The sequence below is a fragment of the Odontomachus brunneus genome, unplaced genomic scaffold (assembly GCF_010583005.1).
Source record: "Odontomachus brunneus isolate Ranch 3 - 2012 unplaced genomic scaffold, Obru_v1 Obru_scaffold_002, whole genome shotgun sequence".
Lineage (NCBI taxonomy): Eukaryota > Metazoa > Arthropoda > Insecta > Hymenoptera > Formicidae > Odontomachus > Odontomachus brunneus.
In genome coordinates this window covers 2,861,375-2,887,412 of record NW_022639452.1, presented here as the reverse complement: position 1 = coordinate 2,887,412, position 26,038 = coordinate 2,861,375, and the positions used below count along the sequence as shown (strand labels likewise).

The 26,038-nt window shown below is 47.6% G+C and overlaps 1 protein-coding gene across 1 annotated transcript in view; it reads left to right on the top strand.

Annotated features, from left to right (window-relative positions):
• LOC116840782 (serine/threonine-protein kinase N-like) overlaps positions 1-26,038 on the top strand; it is a 32,434-nt gene that overhangs the window by 4,500 nt on the left and 1,896 nt on the right. The window contains 14 exon segments of the mRNA XM_032807967.1: positions 1,601-1,729; positions 3,242-3,443; positions 15,504-15,607; positions 16,333-16,543; positions 17,423-17,589; positions 18,149-18,155; positions 19,714-20,906; positions 21,316-22,452; positions 23,160-23,411; positions 23,493-23,643; positions 23,778-23,865; positions 23,953-24,308; positions 24,377-24,615; positions 25,568-25,735. Of these exon segments, the coding sequence (XP_032663858.1) occupies positions 1,601-1,729; positions 3,242-3,443; positions 15,504-15,607; positions 16,333-16,543; positions 17,423-17,589; positions 18,149-18,155; positions 19,714-20,906; positions 21,316-22,452; positions 23,160-23,411; positions 23,493-23,643; positions 23,778-23,865; positions 23,953-24,308; positions 24,377-24,615; positions 25,568-25,735 (4,404 nt within the window).

Genomic DNA, 26,038 nt, shown 5'->3' with positions numbered 1-26,038 from the left:
GCTTGCATCGCGCCCTTCGTGGTACGTTATCAAATCGTATTATTAATCCTCTAATCATACCTGGGTCTTTTTTCCACCTTGAGTGTCTTTCGAGAGTCCTCGGGATAGTGTCTCGTCAACGCACTTTTGTCTCTAACATTTTGACAGATTTTAGTGGCTAACGTGTTTATTACAATATGAAAGAATGAATGCCGCGAGAAAAGTGATCGCGTTTGTAGTTGTTCAAAGACGCTTGTTCAAAGACCCGAGCACGGTCAGAGGATTGAGGAAAATGAGTAATTGGCAAATTAGCATGCGTTTCTCGCGAAATCGAACTCTCGACGACGTTTTCTTTCTCGTAGTATCAAGATCGTCGTCATTCTCGCAAAGTCACGTTCTGCCTCGTGTCGAGCTCCAAATAGGTAACACCGATGTCTGTTGTAGGAGCTGATCGAACGTCTTTCGTGCATGTTTCAATACCCGACTTGCTATCATAATCGAGTCGCGACCCCCGTCGCCCTTCGCGAAATGACGGACTGTCGATGTCGGTTCATGGACTACGGTTCTGATGCTCTTCCTCGCGTCGATACCCGGGATCGATACTTTCCCCTTTGGCATGTTTTGTCTGGCGTGTCTATATCCGCGTGTATCTCTCACTCTGTCGAGCAGCACACCAGCGTCCACATCCGTGTGTGTATCCGTGTGTGCGCGCCGCGCCAGACGATTTCCGGCTGCCGAGTGTTCCGCGATGTTTCGTTGTTCTGCCTGACACCTCCTCGCCGCGTCGATATTTACGGTGCAATTTCCGCCGAGTTGTTATCTCAAGTCTGAGGCACGCCAACGCGAAGTCTCATTGCATTCATTACGCGCGGCAATCGTAGGATCGGTAAAAGTGCCAATGCTCGGACACCTAACTCTGGGCTTTCTTGATGCTTTGATTTATTCATAGGAATATTTCAACTTTTAACATGGAGTGTATATCTCCGCGTAAAATCATATTTTTTGAAACATACATTTTGAGTCGACCAGACCCGGGCGATTTTGTAACTATCATAACTTTGTTGAAAATTGATATTTTTGACACATTCTTTCCCAGAGATATGAGAGCTCTCATATCTCAGCTATCTCATATCTCATTTTATCTCAGCTATAAAATTAAAATCCGGAAACAATTTGTGTTTTGAAATTTTCCTGGAGAATTAAATATTCGTTTTTAAAACAGAATAATAAAAATGTTTAGGATTACGTGTTTAAGCATTGGAATTTTTCTTGTAATATTGAGAAATAATTCCTCGTCGAAAAAGTTTGTGATAATCGATAGTCATTCTCGCTCAGTTATCATTCCTACGAAAATGGAAAACGAGGAAAAAAGAAAGATCAAGAAAAATTAATTAAACGCAGGCGATGTACCACACTTGCGAAAGTACTCGTGTCTCGCGAAATCGAAATCTCAGTCTGTTTCGTCGTGAAGGCGAAGGAGATCAGCGCGGAGAACGAAAAAAAAAAGCAATGCAAGTTAATTGAAAGATGAGTCAATAGACCTTATCGTTCGCTCAACGCATCAACATCCTTGAATGCCACGTCACAGCCACGTCAATAACGCACTCGGTATTTGTTTCAGGGTGATCACATCAGGCACCCGGTTCTTTACGAACTGTCCAGCAAGTATGGAGTGGCCAGCAGTGACCAGGTGCCCTTGCCGGCTCGTCTCGACGTGCTTCGGGAGCATATACGCCGAGAGATACGCAAGGTATGTCGAGTTTCGCCTCGAACCTCGCCCCGACTTCTCCGAAGCTCCCTTTTTCTGCTGGCGCGTGTACATACACGCGGTAGCTGGTCTTTTTCTCTCTATCCTCTTGCTCTTCCTCTCTCCCTCTGCCCTTGCCTGCCTTTCTCCCTGTTGCACCTCGGACCGCTCTCTTCCCCGTTTCTCTTCAGTGATATAATCACGATGTAATACTCATTATTTGTATGTGTTTGCGAAAGTTAATCCCGCCACTTGAACGCTCTCGTCCTCGACGTCTCTTTTCATCGCCGTTCGAGTCAACAAAGGTTGTTAATAGATGTCTGTCTTTAGTGAGGGACGGAGGGGTCAGGGTGCATATCCGCGCGAGATTAATTCAGCCCGACTTCACAATCATAATCGATGGGAACGCAAAACCCGCGACTCGTTGACGTCCATGATATTCGCGAGAGAACGCGTCTGTGGGAAAGTGGCGGAGATTAAGTTTTTCGCCTTTTGACGTCCACCTCCGCACCCTTGCCGTCCGTGCGAATGTGCAATAAGCGATCGATGATCTACGGTTTCCGGATGCGCCGGCCGTGCGTTCTATATCACGCCGCGAATGGGAAGTCGAGGGTGGTCCGCGAACATTTCTGCGACTCGCGACTAGAAACGAGTTTCGCGTCCGCCGTCGTGATCTTTCCTTCTCTCGTTCTCGCTCTCTTCCTCTCTGTCTCTTTTTTCTCTCTCCTTTTGCTCCATCTCGGTACTCATTCTACGAGCCTTTACGAGACACTCTCACGCCGCCTAACCGGTGCCCACCGTTAATAGATCCACCGTGAAGTGGAGTCATGTGTAATACTGTAACACGATGGGTTTCTTAAGTCGGCACATTTTCATAAACGATCGCATTACAGGCCGTAGTAACCGTCGCAAACGGCAGCATCGCGCGTTGTTGCAGTTCCTTCGGCTCACATAAACGGCGCACACACATGTACAATGTCGGAAATTGATCTCGGACATGTGTGTGTGTGCGTGTCGTGATTTTCTTTCTCTTTACATAAGAAGCACCTCGCCCTAAATAATTGTTTTCATTCGACGCAACACACCGCCGGTATGTTCGCGCGGCCGGCGCGTTCCAGTTTAGACGATGGAAATACTATCGGCTGACTCACACCGTGAAAATTCGCGGTAACTGCGCGTGTACACCCGCTGATAAAATCGAAGGATACGTCGAAGGGTATTATTGGGCACGTGTGTAATTTTACGTCTCATTTGCCACGCGAAGGAGCGGCATCGTGCGATGGATGCGCCTACGAGCGAGCGACAGGTCGACCGTGATAAATGCTCCGTGATTAAATTCCCGCGGAATACGAGTCTGAGTATAATAATAAATTATCGGCAGTAATCAATTGCCCGCGAGTCCCGCGAGGCCGAGAGGATGGCGTCACGCGTCCGACTTGACGTCGTCACATTCGCGAATTTCTCGTCTCCCTTGCTCCTCAGATCTTTCATTCTTTTTTTTCCACTTTGTCGCAGGAGCTGAAGATAAAGGCCGGCGCGGAGAAGCTGAGGGAGGTCGCGACCGATCGCAAGTCCCTCTCCGACGTCGCGACGATCGTGAAAAAGGCCAACAGCAAGCTGAACGAACTGCAAGCCGAGCTCCAGCAGCTCGAGAGTCAAATTATACTGACGCAGGGCCAGCCTCAATCGCCGCAGCAGAATCACTCCAACGGTCAAGGTAAGGCGAAGCCACGCGTGGCTCAGATATCATCTTCGCGTTTGCCCCGTAGCGTTGACCGAGCGCGAAACAAACAGTCGTCTGGTTTTTAAACGGTCTGGTTTTTGTGCGACGTAGCGTCGCGTTAAGTCGAGCGACGTCAAATTGATCGACATCGTCGTTTGCGGTCTCGGTATCGCGGACAGTCGCGACAAATCCGAATATCACGCGGCCTGTAAATCAAGCCGGTCTTCGTAAAATTCGCATCACACTTGGTATTGGAGATCGAAGATCACGGATTGAAGATTGGAGCTTAACTTTAGTAAGCTTAACTTTAAGTCCTTAAGTAGGACCAGCAGAGCCCAAATCCAAATCTATTGCCTTGTCACACATTCTAATCCCTAATCCGCAATTCTCAATCTCCAATACCGAGTCTGGCATCCTATTCAGGGCGCACAACATACGTTAAATATATCCTTTTAATTCCAAGTGCCGTTTTTCACATACTATCGTCACGTATGGCGTTGTTTCTTGAGAATCAGAAATCGATGTTCATACTGATATTAATAGTCGTTGCTTGAAACTGCATTTAAAATACTCTGATCTGAATTCAAAGTTAGATCAGAGCTCTTCGTTTGAATTGTATAATATACGCGGACATTGCATTGGTAATCGCGATTCAGCTAAGAAACTCCCATCTAACTTTACATTCAGATTTGAATGTCTCACATGAGACAAGTCTCAAGTGACAACTGTTAATTAATACGAGTCCTCAGTGTTCGATATGTGTCCGCAGTAGGACCCCTGCTGATACAGACTTTAGCAGAGTGGAAAATTGCAGAAACGATTAAAACGTGCTTTGCACGGGCACGTACGTGCATATCCGGTGATCATAGCGCAATTGGCAGGCGTCGTACGCCGAAGAATTCTATCCAATTTCAGGAAAGCGTTCACCGATACCCGAGCGAAGGAAAAAAAAGATCTCGAGGCGGCTCGCTCTCGCGGCAATTATCGCCGCGGCTTTACTCATAGATTACATATCGATACACCGCGGTAATAGCTAATGTTCCGGCACGCAGCTCCCTACCGCGCTAACGATCGTTCTGCGTTGTTAACGAGGAGGCACTTAATAACCCCACCCGCTAACGAGGCGTCGAGACGACGTCTTTGGTTTTATAAAGCTCGTTCGAGCATACCGAGCTGCCGTCGCCGATGTCGTCGCCATCGTCACCGCCGTTGCGTCTCCCGTCGCCATTAGCATTGACAAATCGAGCGTATCTCGTGGTCGTCGGAGTCTCTGACTCATCGATCGATATATCGCGCCCGCGATACGTTAGATACGAACCCAAATACTTGGCGGTGCAAAGAAGGAACGATCAATGGGATAAATATAGCGGATTGCGTATTAATACCGTTCATTATCGATCGATCGGTCGACGCGACCGAGCAATGCGTGGCATGAGTTAATAACGCCCCGATGTCAAAGTAAACGTCGTCGCTCATCTTTGACGTTTCACGCGTCGAGGGGTGGAGCGACCCTTGCAGAAACGCCCTGTGTGTAAGATCCCTTTCGGGATGAAAATAGCCCTCGAAATTGATCGCTCCATTGATACTCACGTCGCGTCTATCCGTAGATAGTTTATCGCGCGAAAAATGAAGATAAAAGAGAAACATGCAGAAATACTCGACTCGGTGCGATTTTATCTAGCTCGACACGCACGGCTTAAAGCGACACTCAATCGCACGCGGTCGCCGGTTTCTCGACGAGTGACAAAGGGACGGCAATTATCGTCTGCGGGATCCGCGTCTGCTGCGTGCCTGCATGATTCCCTTGCCTCAAAATGTCCTCCCTCTCCCCCCTCTTATAAATTAGAGACGATTAACGAAATTCTTTGTAATCAGGAGGTCGTGACCCCGTCGCCTTGTCGCGATGTCGCGTTTCGCACTGAATTATCGCGACGCAAAATCGACCGAGAGTGTTACTCTTCATCTTTGACGTTTCGTCGCGTCGACATAAGAGATACCTCAGATACTCGAGGCTGCTCGAAGACTCGCTTGAGAGAGAGAGAGGGGGGGGGAGAGAGAAAGAGAGAGATTGCGGTTGCGCGTCGGTTGTCGCGGTCATTCCTTAATGGGCGTGCTTCCACGCGGTCATCTCATACGTCATCAATTGGCTAATCTAGCGTGTTGCTCTCGAAGGAAAAACTCATATCTCTCTTTCTCTCTCTGTTTCTTGAACGAGCGTTTTTTCACTGCGTTAGTGTCGAGTAACTCGTCATCTTGGCTGCTCGATGCGTCAGCTTCTGTACGTACGAACAAACTATACAGACATGCGCTCGCTTTGAATTGACGGTAAGTGGCAGCGGCTATTTATACCGTGGGCCCCGACGATCTATCCGCTCCTCCAGTTAAGTCAGTCATCGTCGTACGGTCTTCAGGTTCTCTAGTGAGCCGCCTCGGGGGTGGTGTCTCATTCGTACATGGCATACGGGACGCGGACGTCACGCAACCCTGAAGTCACTGTCGCCCTACCAGGCGCGACGTTTTGCGCCGTCATATTCGTAGATCATTAGCAATCGTGAACGTTCTTCGTCCTAGGAGACGAGCCCTCCCGATCACGAAACCTCTAATGTGAACCGCGTGAAAAATTTGATTGAATTTTTGCAATGGAATTTTTCACTTTTCACGAACTCACCCAAGGGAAAAAGTACACGATCGATGCCTTGGGTGAGATCGCCGATCGTTACCGCGCGCGCAGCACGAGAGAGCCGATTTTCGCGTTCACCCGAAACGATCCGGATCGAGAGAAAGTACCGGCGCGCGCTTCTCTTTCCTTCCTCGGGATCTCTCTCGAGGATGGCGAAGAGATGCAAGCCGCAGACACCGACTCTACTACCACGCTCGTTCACTTTCCAGTTCTGCCGAGAGATGCGAGATGACGCGAGTCGTATATAATAACGCGCACAACGGCGAAAATGCTCTTTCGTGCGTGTGCGTGCATCGAGAAACGCACACACATCCATGTAGACTTGCGCGACGTGCGAGACGATCAAGACGATCGAGAGCGCGCGTTACGAGAGAAGAGAGGCGATCGGATCGAGCGATCGCTCCTTCGTTCGTTCGTTCGTTCACGGCGGTACCGTTACACGTGCGTACGTAGCCCCTGAGCCCGCTCCCCCAGCCTCTCGACCATCTCGCCTCTCCTCGTGGATCGAGATCGCGTTACGACCTGGACCGAACCGAACCCACGATTTCGCATTCCATCGCCGGCACTCTCGGGGGAAACCCTCCCGATCTTCCTCCCCCTTTCCTCTCTCTCTCTCTCTCTCTCTCTCTCTCTCGCTCCTGCTGCTCGACCGCCCGGATCTCCGCGGACTACCTGTCCGGACCCTCTCGGACCCGATTTAAGATCCCGCGATGCGGACACGTAGTCGCTCGTCGGAGAACGAACTTTCGGGTACCTCGATGATGCGGAGAGATTTCCTCTTGGGATGGGATGTTTTACGATGAGGATTTTTCGAGGATCCAAAAATACGCCGAGGTCGAGCCGTGAATTGTGCTCTTTGATCGTTGAAGTACTGCACGTGGCATGTGCGATTTTGGAAACTTCCGCGCAAAAGAAATCGGTGACGACTTGGACGTTGATCCTCTTCTTTTTTTTTTGTCTGAGATACGAATCCGCACGTGTGTGTCGAGAACAAAACGAGTTGACGCAATTCGCCGTGGGGACGGAGTCGCTCGTGTTCGTTTTGGAGATCATTTGTTGCCTGTACTCGCCGCGCTGTTATCTCGCGCAGTTCGCTCGGATTATCGCGAAAATCCTGCCGCGCGGGGAAACTCCCGAGATGAATCACACACACATACATTCACACACACACACACACACACACACACACACACACACACACACACACGCGCGGTTTGGTGCGATACGTTCGTAAAATTTTGCTAGATTTTGTAAGCCGGATCGATCGTGCGCGGGTTTTATTGTCCGCGCGTGATACCGTATGAATTTATGAAGTGCAGTTTATCGAACGAGCGACCGCGTTCGTAACATAGTAACGGTACCGCCCGGGCATTTACGAGTTAATAAATTTTAAGTGGCCACGTATAGTTCGTAACTAAATAAGTCACTCGGGCCATTGGCGTTCAAGCGCCGAGAACACTGTCGCCGCAGACGTATGACCTAACCGAACGCTTTTGCAATGTTCGCAATTGAAATACCGGCAGTTCGCGAGAGACAACATTTCTGTTTATAGTCGTTCGTATACTGGATGACGTAACAATGACGCGATAATCGATCAGCTCGATGTATACGCATGCACTCTCTAAATTTCTAGGAGTGAGATATCACTCTAAACGAATTCGTTCGAAGCAATAGCGAATATACTGTTACTCACTTGTGATCGCACTGCGAATCAGCAATGAATGCTTAACCTGAATCTATATATGGAAAAAATATTGTAGTAAAAATTATACGACAAAATTTGTGTAATCTTTGAATTGGGAATTATTAATTTTGAAATAGAATTATGATCGAAAATATTGTACATTTATTTAAAAATGTTATAAATGTTTGATATTCTACTGAAAAATTAATAAAAAATTAAATTAAATGTTTTTTTACATTCAAGCAATTATAATATTAAGTGGATTGTCAAATTTATTACATATATAATAATTTGTACTACAATTTCAATATAGTCTAGCTTTATGAAAAACATAGTAAAATGAATTTTAACGTAATTTTCACTACAATATTTTCTGCATGTATACAATGAATTCTTAATTCTTTACATTCGTAATTATTTTGGCCCAGTATATTAATCAGTTCGCAATCAATTTTTCAACCTGCTCTTTATGCAGAATATAAGAAAGAAATGCATATAAATTTTTGGTTTTGTAAGTTTGCAACTTTTTAGATTTTGTAAGATCTTGTCTCGATTTCTTCTATGTGTTTCTTAATTATATGATCTTCAGAAAGTAAATAAGACAATTAACGTTCTCTTAGTTGCTAAAACTAAAAAGACACACGAGTGCAAAGGATTCACCCGTAAGGAAATAAAAAGAAATTCAATCAATCAGAGTGAATTTGTTTTACTGAGAGTGAAATACAGATCATATTTATTCTGTTACTTTGATTGAAAATCTCTGCTCGACGATTTATAGTGGAGGAATCCCCGCTGTGTAAATGAAAAGTCATACAGACCGGAGTGCCTCGGCGCTGTCACTCTACTTTTCGAGTGGAATTTCATTGGAAGAAGTTTCAAGGGCACATGTAATTTGTCAGAACGCTTGAGAGTGCACCGTTAAAACCGAACGTTCCGGCACTTTCCGATACATGTATAGCACAGACGTAATGCAACTTGGTGTGTTCCGTAACGTGAGGTCTGCCCCTCCGGATGCGCGTCGTAATGCCACACTGCGCTCGGCAGTGTAGCGCATCGCGCTTCCGTATAACTGGAGCGACGGACGCGTCGAGCTCAGCTATCAGACTTCATCAACGCTCATCAAACTTCCCGATCGAGGACGTCGATTCGCTCAAATTGTCGCCATGTATAAATCGCAACGAAATTTTGTAATCTTGGACTATAGAAATGATGGCAGGAAATACTGTATATATTTGTTGAAAAGTGTCATATATACATACACATACATACACATACAAACACGTTTCACTTTTCACTGCACTGTAGCGAAATCTCTGTTGACGAAATCAATGGTTACCCGCTTTTTCAAAGAAATATTATCGAACAAATTACGCGTTAGCGCGACAATAAGTTGCGTTAATACAGTTATTGGCCAGATCACAATCATTGAATCAATTGATAACGCTCGTCAGAGCAGTCATATAATTCGCTCAATCGACTAAACATTTACCTGAACGTAATTTTGGTCGCCCAAGCCAAGTCTCATTAATCACTCTTTTTCTCAGTGTACAAAGTTATTGTAATTACTACAATATTTTTTCCGTGTACGGATCCGTCATCTCGACAAATCTCGACAACGACGACGACGACGACTGCGTCGCCGACACCGCGTCCGCGATTATTATTCGAGCGTGTCGGATAATTCGGAGCGATTTTCGCCGGTCAGCGGCGCTTCTCTCTCTTTCCCTCTCTCTTTTCCTCTTTTGATTTTTATTTCTCGAACGTTGCACTTTCTACCGGAGCGCTATCGCGATTTTCTCGAACGGTGGCTCCGCGCTAATAACTTAACTGCTACTTCGCCGCGCGACGCCCCGGGTTACGCGCGTAGGTTTTTTGAGGCATATGCTAATTTCTCCCCCTCCCCCGCGCGAGTACGCTTTTGCCGTGCGTTTATGTAAATCGGCTCCTCGGGCGTGTTTATGGTAAAATTTGCCCCCGATGCGCGATAAAGACCGAGCCGCCGCGCCAAAGGTTACCGGAGCGTTCTCCTCCTCTGAGGAATATTACAAGGTGTTAAATCGTTGCGTTTCAGCCGTACGGACGCACGCACACGCATGTCGAGCGAGCGAGCATCGTACGTCACTCCGATCGCGACTGAGAATGTCGTAACTGCCGACGTTATTGAGAAAAAAAAGTCTTCTTGTACCATTCTCCTCCGATGAATGCTGGTAATTAAATGCGACTTTTTGTACCTTAGGAAACAACAATTCTGAACGGTTAATAATACGTTTCGTCGCGTTGCGTTTTACTTGACGCAAGCGTTTGTTACATGACGACATGCCAGGAACGCACACACATGCACGTAGGCACACGTGTACACAGAACAACGTGACGTCGTGCGAGCTCGCTTTTAGACGTATAAATAAAACGCTCGGAGATTCTCGCACTCTCGCCGGTTTGCGGAGCTGCGGTAATTATTTTAATCAATGCCGTAATAAGGATGTTGCGGACAAACATCGCAAACAACGAACAATCGCTTCTTACATGCATTTAACGCACTGCACGAGGAGAGTTTCTTTTCCCCCTTCGGCGTGTGTGCGTGTGTGTATGTGTGTATGTCACGCTTCATGAACGTATCGCTAACTCACGCTCGCGCACACACGGGGCGGCTTTGATGCGAGCCAAGTTATGAATGGGTCGGCGAGGAAGGAAGACCTCGGGTACACAGCGAGATAGCGTAATGCGTATCGTGGTTACGCGTGTAACTACCGAGAATTACCGTATAATGTCCGGCCGCGGCGTGCGGAGCCTCAATTACGCGAATTTTCGAGCCGCGCGCGCGGTTTGCGCGTACCCCTCGCATCGAGAGACTGAGGCTGAGGGAGATACAGGATGCTTCGTCGTAGTCGTCGTCGTTGCTTCCTGCGTGCGAAGCGCGTAAGACCCGTGACAATGCACTTGGTTGCTGCGTCGCCGCTGCATTTTGCATAACCATCGCCACTTGGCGGCCGCAGCCCTTCGCTGCGAACGGCTAGCGGAGAGCAATTATCCGCAGCCCGGGACGCCGAGGGGACTCCTCCTCGGGAGCGCACGCATTCTCCCTCTGAAAGAGGGTTGCGTGCGACTCGTGTCGGGGTCGTTGAACTAACGAAAGTGGCAACGAGAGGGAAGAGAGCAGCGGAGGAGGCACTTTGAAGCTCTCGTGCTGTCGTCTCCTCTTTCTCCTCCCCCTATCTTTTCTTCCTTTTTTCTTCTCGAACGCACACCAATGCATCGACAACTCTTTGCGATAGTTTCCCCTGGCGGGAAACGCGCAAGGGGATGAAGAAGAACGGATACTGCTGGATGAGGGAGGTGGGTGGTCGGATGACGCGACGACGACGACGACGACGACGGTGTGCGACGACGGTGTGCGACGACGGTGTTGGTGTCAGAAACAAGGAAAGCCTTTGTCGCCGGCCTCCGCGTGTGGCAAGGGCAGGAACGTGGCGTATAATGGAGCACGTGTTCGGCCGCGCTGCGCTAATGACACGGTTTCGCGGAGCTCTCGATGCGGAGTCGCATTGTCCCCGCGAACTCTTTTATGCCCGCCGCCTCCTCTCCTCTTCTCCTCCACCTCCGCACTCGTCGTCGTTTTCGCTGCATTGTAGACGCCTTGTATGCGCGTACATGCATTCGTTTGCCAGCCTGCTGACTCGGCCTCCCGTTTCTCTCTCTCTCTCTCTCTCTCTCTCTCTCTCTCTCTCTCTCTCTCTCTCTTTCTCGCTCGCTCGCGCGATTTTCTCGACGTGTGTCCACCTCCCTCGTGCGAACCGCGGAAACAATAGCCGCCCTTCGATTGTCCGAGAGAACTGCTAACGATATCGAACGCGCAAGGTCGATCAGCTGCGCTTGTTTATTTATGAGCGAGATTTATTCGTCGAATAACTCTGAGCGGTTCGGGTGACAATCAGGCATTGATGAATCCGTATTTATTTGGGAAACCTTCCCTCACGGCCTATCCTGTATTTCTTACGTGATTTTGCAAAACTTAGAGTTTGTAGTATTATCTGAATTTCTTGAAGTGGGATTTCACTCAAAAAATAGAGTTACCATCAAATTTTTCCATTTCAAGCGATTTTCCGATCATACATCGAAAAAATTTTGTAGCAAAAATTACGTTAAAATTATATTTCTCATTACAATGTTTTTTGTAAAATTGAACTATACTGAAATTGTAGTAGAAATTGCTGTAGATGTAGTAAATTTTACGATCTACCTGATATATAAAAAGAATATTCAAACGATTACAATAATTTTGCAGTAAAACATCAAACGTGCGTAATATTTTTAAACAGATATATAGTGATTCCAGTTACAATTCTGTATGGCCTAAGATTGCAAAAATTTTTTGTAATCTTTACTACAATATTTTCTCCATATATAGAGCGAATTTTCCATCGTGAATTGTCGAGGGAATATCACTTGAAATTGAAGAGTGAATCTGATATACTCTACCATCATAGAAAGATATTCACTCTAATCGATTGTAATTACTCTAAATCGATCGATTGTTCGATATGTAGAACAGTGTGATATAGAACAGAGATTTAATGAGAAGAGTGAATGTAGCTTCTCACATAATAGAGCTGGAGTCCGCTCTAAGCTCGAGTGAAACATTCACTCTTGCGATTTCGCGTATTTTCACCATCGCTTCGAGTGAAAATACCGCGACTTTTCGCTCGTTTTGAGTGAGATTCCACTCAAAGAAATTTAGAGAGAGTAGACGAAGAAAAATGATCGTTGTCATACATATGCGTCTCTTTAGGCGAGTCTCGCAAGATGTGTTCTCTCTTCCGTCAGACATGCAAATTTATGCAGAAATGACGTGTTTGAGATACAATGTCCTTCTGTGATGCCAATTCCGCCTTTATCTAATCTAGGCGCATTCGCAGGACTTCCCGGAATATGTATTCCGTTCGTGACGAGGTAATAGAAACGATATCGCGAATATCAGAATAGACGGGATGGCGTTCGCGTGCCCCTCGCGGCTGTCGAGCGCGATTTCTAGTTCTCCCCAGCCGGCGATTAGCATACTTTTTCGACGGACGTGGCGTTTGAGGCATCGCGTGAAAAATCGAGTGCATCCGCTCCCCCTCGCCCCTCCTCGCCCCCTCCTCGCACCTACCCTCTACATCGCCTTATTCGGATATGCCGGCATGCTCTCGTGTGCATAGACGGTGCGAGAGAGCGTGTGTCCGTCCGTCCGTCCGTCCATTGGCGTCGAACGGGTACTACGCGTCGTTTATCCCAACGTGCGTGTGCTGTGCGCGCAGAGGGAAATCGTGGAAGCGTGCACACGCCGCCGCACACACGTGTCCACCGGAGGCTTCCCGCGTACGTAGCGGCCAGGTACGGGGCGCATAATGGGCATACTTGAATGGAGGAAAAAGCGCCCCACATCGGCTCTAACGAGCTGAATTCGTGTGTCGCGCTCGCACACGTGACTGTGTGCGCCGCGAGTAATGCGAGTAAAAGTAGCGTAACGGCCGGCGTAAATCGCGCATTCGCGAGGATCGAGTCAAATACTCAGATAGACTTTCATGATTATCACGACGTGAGATAGTCGCGATGACGGGAACTTTACTACAATTCTTCTCGTTACATTTATGAAGCAGATATGAGACATTGAATTAATTATTAAAGTCACATCACACGATAATGTAAATCTTTGGTGCATTGACGCAACAACAAATTCACTGAGACCCAATTCTACAATCTCCAGTTAACTTAATTGGCTGGTTATTCCGTTGGATCAATCGCATTTGACATTAAGAAGAGTTAATCAGAATTAACTAATCACTATTGGGACTTAACCGGTAGTTAAAATCAAACGGATGTTGTAGAACTTGGCCTCACTGAGTCACACTCAGATGTTTGTATTGCGTTTATGACGTATTGTTTTGAGCAAATTTTTATCATTTTTTTCGTATTTTTATTTCGTCATTTTGTGTGACGATAAATTCGATTGCTAACTGATCAGCCATAAAGAACTAAACGATTTATCGCACCTTATTGAAATTCGTGATTTAATACGTGACTTAAACTTGCTGTGTGTAAAGTACGTCAGTCTATCGGGATAACGTCACGGCATTAGAGTTGTTACAGCTCGTGTTATCTCGCCAGATAAATTGCAACGCGAGGACGACGTTTTATTTGAATTATTCATATCGTTTTATAACGACCGTTTCAATTTCTCTTTTATCGCGCTGCGTGACGTTTAATTGAAGTCCGTGAAATGTTTCGTTTCGACTCCATAACGACAGGGAAATACTGTATGCCGAGTATCTGTCCGAAATATGACGACATCGCGCTAACATCCTTAGACTCGCAATTAAGAACACATTAGAGAGCGCGTCTACATTTATCGTAGGAACGTGTAGAACGACGAAAGACAGAACGACACGATTACGTAAGACGCATTGACGAATGTAATTGTCAGGAGTTCCGGCTGGCGCGGAAATAATGCTCATAATTACGAGTCGCGTTTCCCACACACCGTTCCGGCGCGAGTTAAGTGCCTGCTCTCTCTCGCTCACGTCGCTATACGCATACATTGCATTAATGCGCATTATAAATATTGTGCCGCGCCGCGTATATGGATTGTGGCCGCGGGTTTATTTGCATACATAACGATATTCCAGCGTGTCGGGCATCTCGCGATATCATCCTCTCCGCGCTCTTTCACGTCGCGTCTCGTAGACGTTTGTGATAGACAGCGGCGTGCATGCGCGCGTGTTAGCGTGGTGGAAAGGAAGCAATGGGAAATTCATAACGGTGCGTGGCTGAAACAAAGCGGAACATCACTTTTTTCTCCACACTCCCCATGTACTCGGTAACCATGTACTGCTCGGATACGTGGGAGTCGGTATGTCTTCAACGTGTCAGCGCCGGGTTATGGAAAGTAGGATTCGAGCGGCGTCGTCTACGATCTCGCTATCGGTGGGGAACCGTCGGATACGTTACGTGGGGACGCATCAAATAGTGGCGTTTGCGCCCGAAATTATAGCGAAATCTACGCTCAAACTACGAAGCAGGATGTCGAGCGTGAGAAAGCGGAGTAGACTTGAACCGACATTCACAGATTCTGATCTTACATTTAAGATTGACTTCAGATTTGTCCCGATCTTCAAATGAGCTTAACTGACTCCGTAGCTGATGAAATTATTTATATAGCGTCTGAAGATGAACTTGTGAGGAACATAAATATAAGATCTGACCATGAATACTGACCTAGAAGAAAGCAGAGGCGCGTCCATTAAGCATGCCCTTTTAATTCAACGTTTCGTTTTCTTATACGAGTGTCAACGTTGCTTTAGTTTGAGAATCAGAAAAATATATTTTGTGTTTGACACGCGACCAGGGTAGGGCCTCAGGTCCGATCTTATATTTAAGATTATGCCAAGGTCATCCTCAGATGCGCTCCATATCCAATTAAATGGTTCAATATCTGAAGGTACAATATCTGAAGAGCTAGAAAGGCATATTTAGCTTTCGACCAGAACAGAGTCTCCGTTCGCGGGACGTTCGCGGGAAATGGGTTTTGCGGCGACACGTCGGGGCGGCGAATTTTTTCGTCGTTCGGCGCGGACGTACGAGACGTACGTCACGCGGCCATTACGCTAGATGATATTGGATTCTTTCATTCGGTGAACGTCTATTTTTGTTGCAGACACGCCTCTATCACCGATGGGGCCTTCGTCGCCGAGTCAGGAAGGTCTATTCACGGATCTTCGTCTTCTGTCCTTGGAGAAGCAGCTCAATATCGAACTGAAGGTGAGAGACGTCGCCTCCACGAGCTCTGAGAGCGCGTTCGCCTCACGCAGCGTCGAAATCTCGCGTGTTTTCATCTCGCAAATAGGTCTCAATTTATTTCGCGCTCGCATGGCTCTCGGCCGTGTTATCGTGAGACTTCAACCATGATATCGAGAAAACCCGATAACGGAGCATCGTATGTCTCTATTAGTGTAATTATCGATATTTCTCGTTAATGCGCGCGCGAAGTAATCATCGGCGGAGTAATTGCTCGGCGCTTTCCGGATGATTACGCAGAACTTCGGTAGTTCTCTTTCACTTTTCTTACGTATCGGCCTCGCGTGAGTCAGCGCAGTGAGTCGCTCTCAGTTTTTCCCCCCTACTAAAAATAATCTCTCGTTACATCACACACATGCACACACACACACGCGCACTGCGTGCGCGCGTACGCGGATTCGGAATAATTAGAGTAACGCGTTGCGGGGTTTTCAGTTATTATATGTTAAGGCAGAAGCGTTAATTAATGCAGGAGCATAAACTGCGCATAATCATCTCTCATTTTGCTTCTTTATTCGAGACGATGGCTCGGATTTTTGCGTGATTTGAGCGAATGCATCAAATTGTAAAATCGATACCGGTTTCAAACGGTTCATTTACGATCATAACAGGTTAAGAGAGACAGATAAATGGATCGTAATACGATGGAAATGGAATGTTCTCTGATCTCCTCCTTCCTTCATTTTCAGGTCAAGCAGGGTGCTGAAAACATGATACAGAGCTTGACGAGCGGCCATCGCGACAAGAAGTTGCTGCAGGAGGCTCAACAGATGCTGGACGATTCCCGCGCCAAAATCGAGTTCCTACGGATGCGAATCGTGAAGGTGCGCCAAGCGCGGCAGCAGCAACACGCGCGGGGCGACGCGCCGCCGCCGAACGGCGAGGCGACTAGTAACAAAGGTACATGTGCTTTGTTGCTAACAACAATTTTTTGCGTGCAAACCGGTCGAACAAACGGCGAGAGTAAGATCTCGTCGAGAGGAAAGAGGAGTGTCGAGTATATATATAAAATTGTAACCTTCAAAAGCGCTTCTCTAAGAAGCTAAGCAAGCAAATTCTCTTTCTTCCTTTCCTTCTTTTTACCTCGTAGCCGATACGATTGGAAATATCCAAACGACGAGTTGTTACCTCGCTTACTCGTGGTATCTATGCCGTTGCGCAGATAATGGAGGCGCCGCTAAAAATATCGCGTTTATTTAACCGCTGATACGACGCGTTCTCGCGCGTCAGAGGCCTCCTCTCTGTTAAACAGTCTCGGATGCGCGGCTATTGTAGCGTTCCGACTTCGCGTTCCGATTGTTTGCGCACGACCAGGGTGTTAAGCTGTGCACGCGTCTCTCATTGTTACCCGCTTGAAGTTTACGTCCGTCGGCGCGACGGGACAGTGAGCTGACATTTACTGCGGCAATGAAACTGCCCCAGAACACGCAGCGTATCTCACCGCGGGGGTGTGTTTGTGCCGCGCGATGCATTCAGCACACAGGAAGGCGCGCAACAATGTTGCGTAGCGCGCGAGTCATCGAACAAACGGACGGTTTCTTGGAAGGAGACGCATTGTTCGCGGAAGAAGGATACACGTTCGTTGTTCCGACGGTAACGGTTTGCACTTTGCGCCGCGCGACATGAAGCGCGTGGGTGGCGCGTTACGCGCGTTACGCAAGGGGACAATCGTTCGCGGTCGATAAACGGCTGCTCAGCCGGGGATAACGATTAGCCGCGTCAGCTGCGGACCATCGTCGCTGACTGTGCAGCGTCAATAAACGTAATAACGCTTTACAGATAGGTACGAGCCCAGCTTGGAGCTTGCGTTGGAGGAGAGGGTGGAGGAGCTGCGGCATCGATTGCGGATAGAGGCGGCTGTCGTGGAAGGTGCCAAGAACGTGATACGTCTTCTACAAAGTGCCAAAGTCGCTGATAAGAAGGCTCTGACTGAGGTAGGTGCTGCAGTTTCTTCTCGAAATCGCAGTTGTCCGTCTACGCGATGGCGGAACTCGTGTGACACGCAATCTCGAAAAGATTCTTGTAAATGCGCGGCGTGTGCATGTGTGTGCGCGGCGTTAGAGGGAAACCGTTTACGTCACTTCTCTGACGGGGTGATTTCGAAACGGTAATAGTGACGAAATCGTTTGACATTTCACCACCTCGAGGAAAAATACAATGCGCGCTAGCGATTCCTGCGTTTCCAGCGACAGCGCGACGAGTGCTCGTAGGTAATGTCGCGTATGAAAATGTCCGAGTGAGAGAAAATTCTCAACATCGAGCGTAAGCTGTAGAGGTACTCAGTTTTCAGAATAATCTTTTAATAGTTCGACATCAATACTCGACGACTTATTTCTATCAGAACAATTAAAATGAGATTTCTGGAAAAATACGTAATTCAAGGGAGAAGAAATTTATATTTGATTTTATTCAGCGCCACAATATTGAAAATGCAAAAAGCATTGTTATAAGTTTAACTAATTTTTGTCAGAAATTACAAACGCGTTATTTTAACTGCTTTGGCAGTTCCAACGTTAAGACCGATGTCCAACGTTTGCCTCGCGCAAACGTTACCGAGATTTCGGCGAGAAGTCGTTTCTCGGATGTGCGCCGGTACGAAAACGACTCTTCGTACATCCGGATCGCGGCGTCAGGGCGACGGTCGGCGTGGAAAGAGAGATAGAGACAGAGAGAGGAGAGAGGAGAGAGCACCACGACGACGACGTGTACGCGCCTCTCTCAAAATAGCTCTCCCAATTTCCCGCTGCCCCGCCGTCTCTCGTGACGCCTTTTCGGGTCGCGCTTAGTTACCATCTCTCGAGGAGAACTGGCATCACCCAGTCGTCGTAAGCACCGCGATAAACCAACGACATGTGCACCGGCCGATCGCGAAGGAGGCGCTCGTGAAATGTGCACGCCCGTCAAGTGGATACCCAGGAAGATATCGACCCCGCGTCCGAATAATCGCAGCCATTAATTATGATCTGAACATCCGAAGACTGACGCGAAGCCGCCCACAGCCGTTCGCCTCGTTGGACGTTCCTCTCTTTCCCCCTCTATCTGTTTCTCTGCCTCCCTCTTTTTTCTCATCTCTCAAAATGCTACACTCCAAGAAGACTGGCGTCTGCTTCAGAATCGATTTAAGTTGTCAAGATACTCGTTCACCTCGAGGGCGGAAGTTCCAATCCTGTTTAATCCGCGGACGCGCTCGGCCAGTCGCGTGTTGCGACGCGCACAACTTTTTCAGAACCGATTAATCGAGAACCACGAACTAAGCAAGACTCCGTTCCACGAGGTGTCCACGAGTGACCGAATCGTTCATACAGTTTCCGGGGAAGTTGGTGGCGAAGTTGATTTTCACAGACGTGTTGCATCTGCCTGGCTGGGCTGGGCTGGATTGGCTTCTTGGCCCGGCCGCATCGCAGTCGTCATTATTGCGTCGGTGGGCAAAAGTCGTCGTATGTAAAAGTGCCACCTTACTTCCAGACATATTCTTAGCACGCGACTGTACGTTGCTCCAAATTTATATTGTGCTAATTATACGTATCGCGTGGTCGCTCTATATCGCTCAGTTTGTTGCCTTTGCAAGAGGGAGCATCGCAGTAGTGGTGTGGTTGCGACAATCGTGGAAGTATTGTGCAACGCGCGAAGACGTGCGTGAATTATTATAGAGCGATCGTCGTCGACGAAATCGAGCGCGAGAGATACCTGTTCGAGGAACACGGAGAGGAAAAGAGCAGCTGAACACGAGAGGAGTAAAGTGACACGAGCTCTCGCGGCGAGTCTTCATCAGACATCCGCGTTAGACGTCTCGTCGCGACGTGGGAGCGAAAAGAAACGCACTTGGATAGTTCTCGGAGTACGGAAACCGAACCGTCCGACCCGAAAATAGATCGTGGGCGATGCAATATCGCAGTATTGCCATCCTTCCGGGAAAAACTGCGCTACGAAGGAGAGTTCGTGAAGAAGGCGCAGCACGAGCGCGGCGCGCTCGCAAATAGACGTTATTATATAAGATCCTCCCGTCGGTACATCGCGAAGTAATCGAGGAAGATCAGATGAGCGAGCGCAGGTGTTGTTGTTGCACGTAGCAGTCATCGCAACGGAACTTGGTGCATCCTCGCGCGACGGACGACTTGAAATCCATGAACAGAAGAAGAATACGGACGGGAGCAGCGCATCATCGTCTCCTCTGGTCAGAGGAGAAGAAGGAGAAGCGGGAGGATCGCTCGGAGGATGCGACGGTCTCATGGCGGCGGCATCGTGGACTGAACGATAATGTCTCGCGGTGGATGACGGCGCGTGATCGTCGGTGGCCGAGATGTACAGACGTCAGAGTAATTCGGACGACGATGGCTCCCAGGTGCCGCCGTGGCTCGTGCGCGCCGAAGTCACGATCCGCCGCGGCAACGCGGTGACCTCCGAGACCGTGCGAGTGCCGCCAGGCACTACCACCACCACCGACGCGGCTGGCATCCGCATGATATGCCGTTGGAACACGAGCGAGACGAACTCGGCGACTGCCACACCGATACCAGCGCCGGCACCAGCCGCGTCCAACGTCGTGTCCTCGTCGTCGTCACTTCACAGCGGTAGCGACAGCGCCGGTGGCTTCGGCTTTCAACGCGGAAATATACTCTTCACGTCCACGCCGCCCGAGAGACCGCCTCAAAGGTCATCTGCCGGGTCGTACACTCTACCACGATCTGGTGGCTCGTCCGGAAACGACGACTCCGTATCGTCCGCGAGAGGCCGAGCTAACATCACCGACTCCGGCTACAATAGCGAGCAGTTCTCGCACCCGCACTCGTACTCGAGTCTACCCTCGCGACGACCGTCTCAACAATACAATCGCAGATGCAAGAGCACATGCAGCATCGTGCTGCAGTCCACCGCAAGTGAAGGTGCAGACAAGGATGCGAATTCTAAGATCGCTTCATCACCCGTCAGATCTCCAAAGACCTCGTCCGCCGACTTTTGGCACCGTCGACCTTCGCACCAGCTGTTCCCGCGATATCAATTCAGCGCGCTGCCCGAAGTATGCGAGGATTGTGCGGAGGGTAGCGCCGCGTCGAGCGCCTTCACCACGCACTTTTGCACGCGGGTCGCGGAGAAGAGTGCGAACAGAGCCGCTGCCGCCGCCACTACCACGATCAGCAAGGACGCTGCTTCGCAAACCACCGACGTCGAATCCGTGCGCTCTTCGTCGACTGTGAGGAGCGGTAGAATCAGAAGAAGATCGACCACTGGTGCCACCTGTCAGTCTGACGAGAAGAAGAAAGAGGTGAGCGACTTTCATGGGCGTTAACAAGGAAGAAGTTAACACGTTGACTGCTATGGAAGAGTCATGGGGATGATCGATACTGAAATATTGTCGCTCGTTAATTTGCATATAAAGCGTAACTAATTGTATGTAACAATTTATTAACTATCAATTATTAGTATCCATAAATAATTAAATATTTCAGAAACATTTAAAGGCTTATAGGCAAAGTTTTTGTTTGTTAGTCAATGACAAAAGTTGAATACTTTTACCCACGCAAATAGCATACCAAGAGAAAATATTGCTTATATACTTATATAACACAGTTTAATCTAGCCTTCAAAAAACTAATGCAAATGAACGCGGCAGTCAACGTGTTAACAACGGCGACATTGAATGCCAGGGTGTTACAATCGTCTTCTCTCGGCAGGAGATTCGGTCGCCCCCGGCATCAGTGAGAAGCAGCGGTTCCGCTCCTCCGGCTGATTCAGAGAAATCGGATTCGTCGACGAGAGAAGACAGCAGCAAGCGCAAGTCGCGAACGGTGCATATCGACGTGTACTGCACAGGATCGGACGACGATCTGACCAGCGACGACCGGACTAGCGACGACGAATGCAGCACACCGATGACCGTCTTCGAGAACGAGGACGTGAAGATTACTCACACCCAAGCGACGAACAACTTGCCGCGCGGATTTCAGGACGAGAATGCGTTCCTGAAGCGCACCGCCGAGCGACGATGCGCGAGTTTCCGAAACGCACCGATAAGGATGCCCTCGCTGGCCAGCTCGAAAGGATACGACAGCGACGAGGTGTTGAGCTCGCTGTACCCGTCGCGATTCAGCTCGTACAGCGGCATACAAGACCTCGACTCGGCGCCGTGGTCCGCGGCGTCATCCAGCACGGCGGTCTCTTACGACTCGGCAACTATGACATCGTCGAAGGACACATTCTCAGACATCGAATCCTTAGTCAACAGCAAGTCGGGCTTGACGCCGTGCGACAGCTTTGAGTATGCGAACTCCGCGGATCGCGACAGGATACGGCGGATGGATCTCGGCGCGAGAACCGACAAGGACAAGAACAAAACTTGGCGATCGCCGCAGATCGAGCGGAGGCAGCTCTTGCGGAACAAGAAGATGAAGGAGTATTTAGAGAAGCACGAGATGGCTTGGTCGTCCGCGGAGAGCGCCGAGGAGTCTGACGAGAGCGGCGCCGTTGGCTGGAGCTTTGTGCCCGGCGACGACAGATCGCGACTCGCTCGAAAAGACCCTTGTCGCACGGGTCGCAAGGGTCAAGTGGAGGAATCTAACGTGACTGATTTAGATGCGATGACGGCGGCGGTGGACAGAAACGCCCGAAAGGAACGCCTGCGAGCGCCCGTGGCGACGCACGCTGCTGATCACGTCCCGTATTCCAACGTTCTACGTGATTATATCGGCCCGTTCAGCTCGAAGAGTCCATCTCCTCTTCCCTCTACCATACCTTCCCGTGTGACCTCGCCCTTCACCACTCCGTACGGGGAACGGACTGATCATATCATAAAAGCGTCGATGTTCGGCGCGGTGATTAGCGCGTTCCGAAAGCCCGGTCATCACATCGGCCCCGCAAAGAATCCTTCGTGTTTGTGCGAGCATTGCCGGAGGTTCTTCGAGGAGGAAGCGAGAGGACGGTCCGCTTCGTTGAGTGAACTCGAGCGTCACCCGGGATTCAAATTGCGAAAGGAGTGACGTTTTCCTTGATACTCGCGAATGCACCGGTTTTCTAGATTTTACAAAACCGCCAAATAGTTTGCGTGAATTGCGAAATTGTAAGACTTCGCGTTCTCGCGTAATCGAAAGTCTGGATTGTGGCAGAGGTCTTGCGCAGCACGAGCGCGTCTTCTCAAGTTCGGTGCGTAATATTAATCACGCTTTGTTCCTCGTGTTAGTCAAAGAGGATACTGCGAGAACTCGCATATTGTGATTCGTGTGTTTAATTTATATCTCTCTCTCGAAATATTCCACGTTATACTGTAGCTTTTTCTATCAGAATCCATCGTCTACGAGGGCCCGCTATTCTGCTGGAAATGGAGCATTTATGAGAATTAACAAGGATGTATTATCGAGATTGCGCTGTTAATAAATATCAATGACACATATCGAATTGGTCTACACGTACACATGCGTAATAATAACCTTTTGTGTGCTCGTATCGTAGATAATTGTAATATGTTACGTTGGATATATATATTTTTTATGGGTGTTTACATAAATGGTGAATATTACTATAGGCTCAGGCAAGCCTCGCGGAATCCAGTAGAAAATTGGACTTACTCAGATTGTCCCTCGAACTCAGAAGGCAGGAACTACCACCCGACAGCGGTACCGCGGCTCAATTAAAGAGAGAATTAGCTAGCGTGCAGTCGGCTAGTCCGGTTCCTGTGACTTATACATCGCTACAACCGTTCCGCGGCCCCTTGGAAGGTCGAGCTACGGTCCCCGCTTCAGTATCGAGATGTGCCGCTGTCACGGGACAACTAGAGGTATGATGATAAAAAAGAATGTGCGGTAGATGATTGGCCACGTACAATTGCTTTCTGTCTAACATGTAAAAATGTTTTCAGGTAAGATTAATGGGATGTCAAGACTTGGCAGAAGAAGTACCTGGACGTACGAGAAGGGAACATCCTGCTAGTCCTGATCTGCGTAGCTTCGTCAAAGGTGTCACAGGTCGCAGCTCAAGCAAATCGTATAGTGTAAAAGACGAAACAAGCAGTGAGTTCTCTTCAGTATCTTCGATATTTCTCTTTATTTATATTTTTTTCTATGTTTTTTATTTATAATAGTATAAATAATTAAAAAAGAAATCACAGTATTATCACAGAATTGCACTTATCCTCTCCTTATAGATGATATTATGGCAGTTATAAAATTGGATAACCAAACCGTAGCACAAACTAGTTGGCGTCCATGTTCTCAACAGGCTTGGGATCAAAGGTAATCATTGATTAATTATAAAATTAACGTTATCGTGTTTCTAACGTGTCTGTTAACAGATTTATATTTTGATTTTCTAATTTTCAGGTTTTCTATCGAGCTGGATAAGTCGAGAGAACTCGAGATAGGCATTTATTGGAAGGACTGGAGATCTCTTTGCGCGGTGAAATTTTTACGCTTAGAAGAATTTATTGACGACGTTCGTCATGGTATGGCGCTACAGTTGGAGCCACAAGGTCTTTTATTCGCGGAAATAAAATTCCTAAATCCGATGATATCGCGAAAGCCTAAGTTGCAGCGCCAACGTAAGATCTTTAAGCAGCAGGTTAAGAATTTCCCGAGGGCCAACCAGATGAACATAAATGTTGCGACTTGGGGCAGGTTGCTCAAACGTTCGGCACCTTCGTTGCACAATTCCAGGAACTCGGAGAGTCCGCCATCAGGTGAGACAGAGCTTCTCGCTCGCGTGAATTTTACACACTACGAATATTTCACACAGTCACGTTTCTAGGGCCGCAACCGTTGCAACTTGTATTCGATACCTCAATAGAAGATAAGCCTGAAACTCCCGGGGAAGTGCCTGATCCAGAGAAAGGTGGGCTTGGAGGCGCACGGCCCTTAGGAATGTCAGCATCGACCAATAGTCCAATTCTCCCGCGTCCACCGGAACATCCGCCTCCACCACCGCCAACCGTTACGAAGAAACCGTCTACGCCTGCACCTGCACCACCTCCGAAACTGGATCAAGAGGTGAGTCATTTTGCACACGTACGTTTCTTTTATACTTTTGCTATTTTTTAAGTTAAGCAAGCTCGACATATTGTTAAGCGACAATATTATTTGTTACATGCTGTTCAGTGCATATATGTATTTGTTGATCTCTGCTTTCGATGTAAAGATACAAGATTGCCGATTTCGCAAATTCATATGATTTATATAATCATTATGAATCGATGTTATTGTATGATACGAATACAACTTTATTATTAAGTTAATTGAGAATGTTCTTTATTTAGTTAATTAATATAGTTATTTATACATTGTCTTGCAATGTATCAGATATATTTTCTACTTTTTAATTCTCCCTTTATAATAAGAATATCGTAGCAAAATATATATTAGAATCTTTAGGCTGGGAATCTTGGTTGCGGGCCGAAGTTAGTTTGTAAAATAAATTGTATGATACTTTAGATTTATTTTGTTCTAAAAGGTTATAATCTAATGGATGTACATACATATATATTTTGACGCGGCATGTTATCAGGTATTATATATTATATACTTACCGCAGTTATATATGAAAGATAGTAGTATTAGTATTTAATTTGCACTTGCTTGAAAGGAACGACATCTTTTAGTTATTACACACACGTTTTTATTGAGTGCAAATGTACGCAAGTCTCCTGTTTTCTAGCAGCTTATATTGTTATTACAATTATTTCGCGACGAATATGCGATTTTATTCTTTTGCATACTCGATTGAAGCGTTACAGGTATTCACGCTATCCTCCCAGTTTTTAAATTAGTAAGCTGCAATTCCAAACTCCCTATTATAATGTCACGAATGTGGCAGACATCGCGAAACAAATACGTACGCATATTTGCAAACGTAAATTACATTAACGACATTTACTTGTCCAATTCTAAAAATTCTGCACTATTGTCCCGATCGAGTGACAGAGCTAAGAAGATAGTAATGTAGTTACAGAGTGCATTAAGGGAGTTTGATTTTCTGCACAACGAGGAAAAGGGGGGGCCTCAGGGTGCAAATTTGAGGCCCCTTGTGACAGAGCCTCGACCTGTGCTGATTGCACCACCCTCTCCACGCACACCCTCGCCCCAACCTGTCGTCGAGTTTCCTGAGGATGAGGTACATACCTCCACATACACACAGCATCGCTTTGTTGCTTGCTTTTAGTATATTGCATGTAGATAGACTAGACTCCGTTGTGTAACTTCTTTTTGTTATCTATTCTATTTTCTTTTTTTATCTTTATACACTACATCCCTTTGTCTCCCTCATATCTTTGTTGGATCTTAAGACTATGTATTGCATATATTTTAACTTCTATTGTCTTGCTACGTGAATATGTCAAGCGGCAGTTAATTGTGTGGAAAATTTAGTAGTTAGAGAAATAAATCAATGTATCGCAATATAATTCGCCATTGTATC